The sequence below is a fragment of the Vigna angularis genome, chromosome 3, assembly GCF_016808095.1.
Source record: "Vigna angularis cultivar LongXiaoDou No.4 chromosome 3, ASM1680809v1, whole genome shotgun sequence".
NCBI lineage: Eukaryota > Viridiplantae > Streptophyta > Magnoliopsida > Fabales > Fabaceae > Vigna > Vigna angularis.
The window spans coordinates 3,145,736-3,157,390 of record NC_068972.1 but is presented as its reverse complement, the minus strand read 5'-3'; the positions used below and the strand labels follow the sequence as shown (position 1 = coordinate 3,157,390).

The following is an 11,655-nucleotide window of genomic DNA, read 5'->3' as shown; positions in this document are numbered from 1 at the left end:
TAATAGTAGTATACTATGCATAATACTAAAAGAATATCATTATTACAAGAAGCTATGTCTTAATATTCTATGGATTTCCATTTTTCCATGGCTATTTTATTTTTGTATAATTGCGGTCTCATTGTAATCATACTAATCATTTTCTTCAATTCGTTTTTGTTGGAAATTGTCAAACAGAGAGCGAAAGGATTAGCACAACGAATACTCTTGAAAACGAAGGCAGTTCAAGAAAATATTTTAAGACAACAAACGTAGTATCACCATTGCCTTAAAAATATATAAGTTAAGGCTTCGCTTTAGACCGGGAAACTTGAGCTTCATGCATAAACCAAGTTATGTTTTGTCTTGTGGATTGGGTCGTTGCTCTGCACACTTCTCTTTCTTCTATTCTCTCTTTTGTATTTGTAAGAAAAATTATACATAATTTATGTACAAATTTCTAGAATTGAAGACAGTGTTAGGTTCTGTATGTGGCAGCAAACATGAAGTTTCAATATGACTATCATAAATATATAAGAGTTCTGACTTTTGAACACCAAGATGCTGAATATATCTCGTCTTTACCAGAACCATTCTACAAAAGTTCAGGGGTGAAGTCCATTATCAGATAAGATAGGAAAGAATGAAGCTGTTGTGGTTTCTTGCATTCATGTGTTGTTTGGTTATCCTCTTTCTCCAAACCACTGAGGCTAGGTACATAAACATTTTGTATAGACACGTACTAGAGTTGCAACATGTTAATTTGTTTCATGAAAGTTGAGTAGTTAGTTCATAGTAACATATATTTGATACCAAGTAACCATATAACAAATGTATTGATGCTTCTGCCTATGCTCCACCGTCATCTGACGATGGTACTTCCGGATGTCCATAAACAACAATCTCATGTAATTAATCATTCATACATATATCAACTCTGGAATAGTTACCTTCATATTTATAGTGTATGCTTCTTTTATATATTATATCAGAGTGCTTTTAAGTCCATAAGTTGAGAACTGGACTTTGGTGTAAGATGAAGTTAGTATGCAGTTTGTTTAGTTATTAAATAAAATTGTCATTCATAATGTTCGAAAAGTATAAAATGTGGAAAAACTGTGAGGTTTTCTGAATCATATTAGAGAATTCAAATAAAAATTCCTGAACAACCAATATATTTAGCTCTAAATCAGAAATTGATCAAATCCCAAATAGAACTTCAATCCCTTTTCCTTGGACACGAAGGCAGTACCAGAGGTGCCTTAAACCACAAATTTTCAGTCCACGAGACTCATAAGTTTTTCTCAAATCTCATTCGCAAATATTAGCCACATGCAATTGGATTCAAGAGAAAAACATGGATTTGAAATGAAATCGAAATTTGTGTGAAATGGGGACATCCTAATCCCCTCCTTAATCAACAAGAGAGTATAAAAGCCCCACTCTCTGTATCTTGATATTCAGTTAGTCTTATTTAATCAAGTGAACAGTCTATTAAGAAAAATAAGTGTATGCAACATACATACCTGCTGTTCCCAATTTATGCAACTTGTTATGGTAGAAAGTAGAATAAATTGAACAAAAGCACCGACTTATAAACCAATCCAATGTCCTTTTCCTCTCATTCTAGCCAAAAATGCCAGCGAGGCAGCAACAGGAATCCCAGAGGCGGAATGCCTCTAGATTGACATATATGTTGCCATCCACAACCTCTAGCATCCCCTAGCCAAAATTTGTAAAGTAAATTGAGACAACGCCTCTCTTCAATATAAAATTTGCTTAAACAATAGACGAGGAAAGGGGATTTTACCTGTGAGAGGAACACTTTGTATGCTGTCCAGTGTAACAGATACGCAAACCTGAGGAGCCATGGCAGTGACATAATCAACAACTTCCTTCTCATTGCTGAAAATATAACCAAAAACACGGCGAGGGAAAAAGAGGGTTCCGCTAACTATATTTGCCTCCGTGATTACAAAAGAGATTGCAGCCAACACAGCAACACGGCAGCATGTGGATTTCCAGCTCCTAATTCATTTGAAATCCTTCTGCTACACAATTAGACAGGAAAGATAATTGGTTTGTGATGTACAGATTGTGACATGCAAAATGGTTAGAAAGAACTGTTTATGATGTCACCTAGCTGCAGCAGAGGTTCCAAAAGGTATTGCAAAGAGAGTGCAAATAGTGTTGAGACTGTAGAAGAAAGACAATGAATCGCGCTAACTTACAAAAATGTTAGACCGTAAGTTGAAGTTCAAGGATGACCTTATAACTCTTAAATGACATGTTGAAAATAAGAAATGAATGTAGCAAAGATACCAAACAGATATAACTGAAGTTTTAAGTTGTGAATTTGGAAACAGCCCAGACAGAAAGATAAGCAGCTCAAACGACCACCATTCAAGGCTAAAATGAATATTACATGAAAAAACATTACCCTTTCGGAAAACTAAACAATTTATAATCGTGTGTGTGTATATATATATATATACATATACATATATATATATACATATACATATATATATATACATATATATATATATATATATATATATATATATATATATTCATCACTAAATCATCACTGCAGAAGGGATCGCAAAGCGAAAGAACTCCAAAATTCCTTGGAACAGCTCCATAGATATGGGTGCACGCGTTTTTGCACATGCAGGATCCCATGTACAATAAAAGAAAAACACAAAAGCCAAACAAAGAGGTATCATAAAGTGACACAAGAACTTGTAAGCATTGGAAGAATCAGACTTCGCATTGAAAATATCGAACTATCGGTCCAATAATTGCATATGCAAAAAGTGCTGGAAGAAGCCAGATAATGAATTTTCCTGCTTCATGTGCAATAAGAGGGTCCTGGCCGATGGAAGACAAACGATTGTGAGAGAGAATATGGCAGAGTATGTTTGCACACCAAACTTTTTATAAGACTGAGCACCATATGCCTGTCCACAGATAGTTTCTGGTCCACTAGCCATTCCCATTTGTTAGCGTGTACAAATTGAGATTGAACGGAGTCACTTAGGGAAATAAAATCAAGATGAATTTGAGGAAAGTAACATGACAGAAATCGCCGATAAAGAATATATACTTAATCACTAAAAGCATTCGATTTCATTGGAGTCGATTCAGTGATTAATTACTACCTTTGAGCATCATTAGGAATATGTAGAGATTTGGATATTTATGTGGTAGTTGTATTGACCATAGGTCCTGCTATTCTGATGATCTTTTTGATTCTTCACCCAAAACATCCCATGTAACTTTCTGCTTCTCACTTCCTTTTGCTAACAAATTATCTTCCATTTTGTTCTCTCCTACTAGTTACCACTAAGATTTCATAGTGATTTTGTAATTCAATAACACTAAGAAAATTATATTAATCATCCATATAAATTAAACTCAATATGAAAACATGAAGGTATGATTATGAGAAACTGGAACCTGAATTTCTGCGTCCTCCTTGTGTGCATCGAACCTCAGATTCCACTTCGCTGATGAATAGCGAAGCAGTAACCGAAAGAGAAAACAGGTTTGAAAATGCAACTCGTTCCCTCTAAATGTTGGTGGATCAAAGCTTCTGTTCACTACATCATGGGCCCTGCTATGTGAACCACCCTTTTCATTTCTTCACTCAAACTATTCCCACGAACTTTTTGCTTCTCTCTTTCTTTTCCTAACACTATCATTCTCTTTCATGTTTTTCTTTCCTACTGGTTACACCCATATGTTATGCAAATCATATTTAAATTAAATCTATTAATCCTAAGACCAAATTAAGTCTATGTTATCATGTTTACAAGTTTGAAATTCAACTACAAACCTGAAGAAAACACACTATGATAGTTAATAATAGGTTTAATTTCACCAAAAGTCTCTATTTTTGTCCAAAATCTTAAATATGTTAATTTTCTTTTCGACTTATCAATTGAATCTCTTTTATTGTTAATTTGATTCAATCAGAGACATGCTGTCAAATTCACCAAACGCATGCCGTCAAATTCACCAAACCACCGTTTAACCATTTAATATTTGATTACGTGGTATACTTACTTGAATGTGTAATAACGTGTGACATTAAAATTAATTTTTGTTTTAAAAAAAATTAAGGAGAAAGGTGATATCAGATGGAGGAAAGTTTAAAGGTGGAAAAATTAAAATTTTTTAGGGCTTTTAAAATTGAAATAATAATAAGAGCAAAGGGCAAAAGAAGATAAAAGGGCCAAATAAACAAAAATAAAAATAAAAAACAAGAGAAAAAATTGAAAGAGGGAGAAATAGTAACCCGCCAACATCTTCATTATCACCATCACCACACCACCATCCTCCCTTTATCCACGAAATCTAACATGAATCAACCATCTCAAGAGCAAATGAAAACCAAGAACAGAAAACTACTGAACCGGCCAAAGTTTACAGATGAAAGGTGCAAAAAAATTAGTAAACGATGGCCAACAACCTCGTACATGAACGAACCAAAAAACTAGAAAAACACTTATCAGAAGCAAAATCTCATGAAAATCCATTTCATGTCCCAAATAAAAACACAGAACAAAAATTGGAAAGGGCTGAGAAATATAAATATATATACTTGTAATCGCTGTAATCCATTGCAGAAGTCGCAATTTCAACCAAAAAACAGTAGTCACTGATGAGTGTTCTTTCTCCCCTCTCCTTCACAAAAATAACCCTTACAGAAAATTTCAAGACGCTGCTGCATGAGATGCAAACTATGCCACATAAGAAAGGAACCTAAAAGAAAAGAAACTACCTTTCTCTAAAAATTTTCCCCCTTCAAACTATTGCTCCCTCTTCGGTATCGCCATGGCGACGCAGTGGTGGCTTCCATCACCATCCTCTCCGACGCGACACTCCGTTCAAACCCAAACGAATAAGATCTCTTCAGCAGAAAATCCCTAAAACAATCTTCTGAGTTGACGTTCGCGTGGTTCTGGTTCCTCCTCGGAGATTGCTCTTCGATGCAGGGTGTTATCTCCGGCACGGACGATATTGCCACAGGCGGTGGGGGGGTCGATGAAAGGGTCTAAGCTGATGCGGTGAAGAATTGTGTCGTCGTCGAGGCTCGGTCGGATTCTTGCGGCCATCATAGGAGTGAAAGGCGATTTCCCCCCAATTTTTTTTCCAATTATAGGCTAATTTTAATTTTTACACTTTTGCCCTTCCCTCTATCTCTCCTTAAAATTTTTCTAAAACAAAATTCAATCTTAATGGCATTAATTGAAGATGTCAAGTTATCAAATATTAAACGGTCCTTTTGGCGAATTTGATGATAAACTTATAATTGAATCAAATTAACAATAAAAAAATTCTGAGAAAAAATCTATTTAAGACAAAAATAGAGACTTCTGATACTATTAAACCTTAATAATACTTCATTGAAAACTTCTAATATATTACCATATTTAATAATACATGTAAATATATTGTCATAAATTCAATTTGCAAAAGTTTTGTTTACTTGAAAATTGCTTGTATTTCAAACAATTGTTAAAGACAGAGGTGAACAAAATATCACAATTCTAAAGACACGAGAATATAATCAAAGAACCAAAATCCACACAGTAACAACACTGATTGAAAGTATCACTTTTCTCACTTAGTCGAATTAATAATAAATTAAAACGTTAGCACAAAATAAATTAGAAGTTTTAAGAACAAAAAGACATTTATTTTAAAAGATATATTCCTTCATGTAAAAATGATATTGAAATATTTGGGGTAACATATAATTTTGAAAAAAAAAATGAGACTACAAATTTGAAGAAATAATACGAAGGGAAGATAATTAGAGATACAGTGTCATGTTTTCCAATATATATATATATATATATATATATATATATATATATATATATATATATATATATATATATAAGTGTGGAGTAAAGCATTGGGCTCAGACCTAGAAATGATATAGTAAACAATTTAGTTGACTTTGACAATATTTTTATAACTCTAATAGTATATTTAATAATAATGATAACGTTATTTATAAATGATATTTAAAAATATATATTATATGATGTAAAATGTTTCACATTTATTAATTGGTTAAAATGAATATTTAAACCATAGTGTTTTTTTTATAATTACATGATTTATTATTAAAGAGATCAAATGTTGATATTTTATAAAAACAATTAACTTGTAATTTGTAATATGTAATTTGAAACCTCTAATATGTAATTTCACTTGTAACATCTAACTTATAGCTTATAACTTATAATTTTTAAAATTTAACTTGTAATTTATAATATGTGACTTGTAACTTGTAATTTTTAACTTTTAACTTGTAATTTATAATCTCTAACTTGTATTTTTTTAATAGTTTTATTCATAATTCATTATTTTTAACATTTTATTCTATCATTTTTATCCTTTCTAAGTCAAATTATTTTAGAATCAGTACACAAGCATATGATTATGGTAGTAAAAATAAACTAAATATTTAAGTGAATATAGCATATCACTTTTTAATTTTCAAATCAATATAAATATTATAAAAAGTAGTTTTTAATAAGAAATATTTTTTATTATTAAAAAATAATTACTACAAAATTGATTTTAAAATAATTAAAAGAATCAACTTTAAATAAGAAAAAAATGTAGGAAACTTACAAAAAACAATTAAATTAATAAGTTACAAAATTTAAAATTAATTAAAAAATTATAGAAGTGTTTTTATTTATTATGATAGATAAAAAACAATTAAAATTAAATTATCTAAATTTTTAAATTAAAAGCATTATTTTAGTTTTGTACCTTTAAAAAAGTTAAATTTTTACATTATTTATAAATAATTTATTTTAAAAAAATATTTTAAAAGTAAGGTTGGAGAAATTTTGGCCTATTTACATGCAGTTGAGAAAGCCAAAACAATAATAGAAATAAAACAACAAGTCAAAGCAAAACTTTCTTTTTAAACAACATAATAGGAAGAAGAGAATAAATCAGTTCCACAAAGTTATAACGACGTAGTCCAGGTGTCTACTCAATTCTGAAAAACGAAAACAGTGGGTTAAAAATATAAAAACTAAAAGTATCGGGGCAAAAACGGAAGACTAATAAATTGATCACCCAGGGCTTCGGATGTGAATATAGTGTCACTCCCTCACTCCACAAACCCTAGCCCTCTTCTGTTCTGCCTTCCTCTCTCTCCGAAGATGGCTTCACGCAGACTCGTTTCGTCTCTGCTTCGATCTTCTGTCCGCAGATCTCAATCCAAACCTTCAATTGCCGCATCTGCGTCCAGAATCTCTTCCACCAACCGCGCTTCGCCGCACGAATTCTTGCTCAACCGCATCGCGGAGTACGCCACCGCGTCTGCCGCCGCTGCCGCTCCTCCTTCTGCGCCTCCGCAGAAGAAGGAAGTTGGCGGTGGTGGGAAGATCACCGATGAGTTCACTGGGAAGGGCGCGATCGGACAGGTTTGCCAGGTAATTGGTGCCGTCGTTGATGTCAGATTTGACGAGGGTTTGCCTCCGATCCTGACTGCCCTCGAGGTTCTGGATCACTCCTCCAGACTGGTGTTGGAAGTTGCTCAGCATTTGGGTGAGGGCGTTGTCCGAACCATTGCTATGGATGCCACTGAAGGAGTCGTTAGAGGGTGGCGCGTCCTCAACACCGGCTCCCCCATCACTGTAAACACCGAATCTTTCATCGCTTGAATTCTTCAAAGTTGCTTCTTATTATATCTGCTATCGTGTTTATTTTTGATTTAGTACCCGATTTGGGGATTCCGTGAAATCTTGAATTTTACTTATGCACATGGATTTGATTATCTGTTTTTTCATTAAGGTCGCGGGGTTATGCCCTGGATCTGGAAAGATACATACATTTCAAATTAATGATTTTATTTGGGTAGATTATTTTTTCTAGATTGATTTGATGTTTTATCTTGGCATTATTTTGCAAGACAATGAATAGAAATCATGCTAACAAATATACTGCTTTTATTATTATACGTAAATCAATCTATGGTCATTGCACTTTTAGTTCAATTGGTACAGTATCTCTTTGTAGGCTTGAGTTGTTTTTGTTGTGAAACTGTGTGGACTCGATATGATGCTATGTTACTTTGTCTTCTAATGTACTTTATGGATTGCGTCTAGGTTCCTGTTGGTAGGGCTACCCTTGGCCGTATCATTAATGTCATTGGCGAGGCTATTGACCAGAAGGGTGACCTCAGTAAGAACCCATAAATCCTTTAATCTTTTATATCAATTAGCTGATTAGTGGATAAGGGCTTTCCCTGCCACTCCCATGAAATGTTTTTACTGATTGTAAACATTGCTAATTTCCTCAGCAACCGAGCATTATTTGCCTATTCATAGAGAAGCTCCTGCTTTTGTTGAGCAATCAACTGAGCAGCAGATTCTTGCTACTGGGATCAAGGTATTATCCTCGTTTGTTTTCTCCTTTTTCTCTTTCGTATTATTATCTCTTCTCTTTCGATGTTTGGGTTACCTGTCTCCCTGTTTATATGCCCAGGTACTGATTTTTGCATGAATTTTTATTTACAGGTTGTTGACCTGCTTGCACCTTATCAAAGAGGAGGAAAGATTGGGCTGTTTGGTGGGGCTGGTGTAGGAAAAACTGTCCTTATTATGGAACTTATTAACAATGTTGCAAAAGCTCATGGTATGTGCTTTTAATTTATTCTTTTTAACTTTTTCTTTTATCTTTTATCTTTTTTATGCTGAATGCTGACTGATTGCATTGATTAGGTGGTTTCTCTGTGTTTGCTGGTGTTGGAGAACGAACCCGTGAGGGTAATGACTTGTATAGAGAAATGGTTGAGAGTGGTGTTATCAAGCTTGGTGAGAAGCAGGTGAGTTGAATTCTGTTCATGACACTTTCAGCTGTGTCTAATACTTTTATCTGATTATCTTACTAACTTTTCAAGTATGGTTGCATCACTATATTAGAGTGAAAGCAAATGTGCTCTTGTGTACGGTCAAATGAATGAGCCCCCTGGTGCTCGTGCTCGTGTTGGTCTTACTGGGCTTACTGTGGCTGAGCACTTCCGTGATGCTGAAGGGCAAGATGTGCTTCTTTTTATAGACAACATTTTCCGTTTTACCCAAGTATGTCTTTTGGCCTGCTTGTTGAGTGTATCTTATATTTTCTTGGGGATATACCTTGTGTTATAACTGTTTGTATTACATTATGATGTATCATGTAGGCTAACTCAGAGGTGTCTGCTTTGCTTGGTCGAATCCCATCTGCTGTCGGTTACCAACCAACCTTGGCTACTGATCTTGGAGGTCTTCAAGAGCGTATTACAACAACCAAAAAGGGTTCAATCACCTCTGTCCAAGCTATCTATGTGCCTGCGGATGACTTGACAGATCCTGCTCCAGCAACAACCTTTGCTCATCTTGATGCAACAACTGTGTTGTCACGACAGGTTTGATTTCATTGCATTTTTTGAAGTAGCTTCTGCATAGAGGTTTTTGTTATCATCAACTAAATAGTTTGGTTTTGATGATATTGAATAGATCTCCGAGCTTGGTATCTATCCTGCTGTTGACCCCTTGGATTCTACATCTCGTATGCTGTCACCCCTTATTTTGGGTACGGAACACTATGAAACTGCTCGTGGTGTACAGAAGGTTCTTCAGAACTACAAGAATCTTCAAGATATCATTGCTATTTTGGGAATGGACGAGCTTAGTGAAGATGATAAATTGACTGTTGCCCGTGCTCGCAAGATTCAGCGATTCTTAAGCCAGCCTTTCCATGTTGCTGAAGTCTTCACTGGTGCTCCAGGAAAATATGTTGAATTGAAGGAGAACATTAGCAGCTTCCAGGTATTATTTTCTCATTTAATCTGAGGCTTTGGTCATATTCTCTCTGATATTATTTGTGTTTATATATGTATTGCATCTTTTGGATCGTGCTAGCACCCTTTTATTTGTTTCTTGAATATCGGTATGCTGGAAGGTAATTTGAATTCTAATATTTAGTTTCTTCTGAATCTTGAATTGTCGTGCAATGAGCTATATGATCTAAACGCTTCTCGTCACTTGAGCTGTTTGCATTCCATTTTTCTGTTATTTAGGTTAGGACTTTTGTTTTTAATAGCTGTAGCTTTGTTGCGTACCTGTACTGTTCCGTTTGACTTTTGCTTGCACAGCATGATTGGTTATGCCCTTGTCTTGTTTTTGTTTGTATTCTTGTTGCAGTGATTAACACTGCAGTTGTCACTTGTGTGGTTGGTTATTGATTCCTTTCTTATTCTGTATGACAGGGTGTGTTGGATGGCAAGTACGATGACCTCCCAGAGCAATCGTTTTACATGGTTGGTGGCATTGAAGAGGTCATTGCCAAGGCCGAGAAAATTGCTAAGGAGTCTGCCGCATCTTAATCACATACACAGCCCTGCTATCATTTTAGTCCTTTTTTTTGTAATTGCTAAATTTAATAATTTAGGAACTATTGGCAATGCCAAACGACAAAATTTTCCATTTTTTGGGTATGAAAATGTGCCAGGTTATTTCCTTCATTTTAATGCTGCCACTGTGAGATGAACTAAGGTCCTGGGTCTGTGGCCAACTGCCCCCCTTCTTTTTAAGTTGTGTTATTTAATAAGGGGAAAGGGCAAGAGGATGTATATTTTTACTTTCTGGTTGAGAACGATGGATGCATCAATGTTAAAACTTTGCAACTGTTCCATCTGGTACTCACGCAGCTAAATGGGTGAATGTTTTATTTTTTGTTGATAGTACATGAATTTTTTTCAAAACCAATTTCATAATTGTTTCTCTTGATTTTTAACATCGTTTAACTCCCAATTGTTTTCAAATATAATAAGACAAGAATGTGTTATCCTCACAAAATTCATTTTAAGATACTTGTTCCTGTCATTTTATTAATTCATAATCAACTGGAGTTTTGACTGGTTTTTTAGATGCTGTCAAGAAATTAGTTATGTATGACCTAATCTGGTATTTGAATATATTATTTATAAAATCTTAATTAGGAACTATAGCTGCGACTAATACTATTGTAAGGTATAAAATGATAGAATTCTTTCAAGGGAGAAATTTATACCATTACATTATCATGCATTAATGATGAATATTATGTATGATTTCCCTTCCTTAGATATTTATCTATAACTTATAAAGTGTTATAATTAATTTAGTTGTTTTAATATTTGTGATTTTTTGCTTATGCTAGGGGTTTAAATTGTATATTTTATATAATATGAAAGTAAACCAATTTAATTCCGAAACAATTTATTTAATTATAAGAAACGGAGTGTCGTAATGCAATTTATATAATCTGCTTATAATTATTGCTTCTTATACATATATATTTTTCTGTATTTTTTAAATACATTTATTGTGCTTTTTTACTTTCTTTTTCAGCTTTATTTTTATTTAAATTAGGGTAGAACACTTTCTATGGTTAACTAGTTTGAATTGAATCCGTGCATACACACCTATGCGTTTTTATTTTTTAGTTATTACTTTAGAATATATATATATATATATATATATATATATATATATATATATATATATATATATATATATGATAAATGAATTTAGCTATATTTAAACATGTTTGGAAGAAAAACTATTGCAAAATGTAATATTAATATTTGTTTTTGTATATTATTGTTATTGT

At 33.6% G+C, this 11,655-nt stretch overlaps 1 protein-coding gene, 1 long non-coding RNA gene and 1 pseudogene across 2 annotated transcripts; 1 reads left to right on the top strand and 2 right to left on the bottom strand.

The window, feature by feature from the left end:
- Nucleotides 1-32: 32 nt before the first annotated feature.
- LOC108322033 (protein DETOXIFICATION 12-like) lies at nt 33-2,981 on the bottom strand (annotated as a pseudogene).
- A 1,517-nt stretch (nt 2,982-4,498) lies between these two features.
- On the bottom strand, nt 4,499-5,133 carry LOC108322078 (uncharacterized). The gene is made up of 2 exons (XR_001831579.2): nt 4,769-5,133; nt 4,499-4,671 (listed from the first exon to the last, which is right to left on the bottom strand). It is a non-coding gene; the product is annotated as an uncharacterized LOC108322078 (long non-coding RNA).
- Nucleotides 5,134-7,104: 1,971 nt separating this feature from the next.
- LOC108322076 (ATP synthase subunit beta, mitochondrial) lies at nt 7,105-10,702 on the top strand. The gene is made up of 9 exons (XM_017554041.2): nt 7,105-7,658; nt 8,130-8,205; nt 8,324-8,412; nt 8,541-8,658; nt 8,745-8,848; nt 8,946-9,104; nt 9,203-9,427; nt 9,519-9,830; nt 10,271-10,702. The coding sequence occupies exons 1-9, from the start codon at nt 7,182-7,184 to the stop codon at nt 10,385-10,387; spliced, it is 1,677 nt and encodes a 558-aa protein (XP_017409530.2). The 5' UTR covers nt 7,105-7,181; the 3' UTR covers nt 10,388-10,702.
- The last annotated feature ends 953 nt before the right edge of the window (nt 10,703-11,655 follow it).

Bases quoted from the DNA above. Each gene is read 5' to 3' on its own strand.
- LOC108322076 (XM_017554041.2), top strand. From the start codon at position 7,182: ATGGCTTCACGCAGACTCGTTTCGTCTCTGCTTCGATCTTCTGTCCGC. The intron at 8,206-8,323 runs GTAAGAACCCAT...TAATTTCCTCAG, and splicing joins TGACCAGAAGGGTGACCTCA to CAACCGAGCATTATTTGCCT. The intron at 8,849-8,945 runs GTGAGTTGAATT...TCACTATATTAG, and splicing joins TCAAGCTTGGTGAGAAGCAG to AGTGAAAGCAAATGTGCTCT.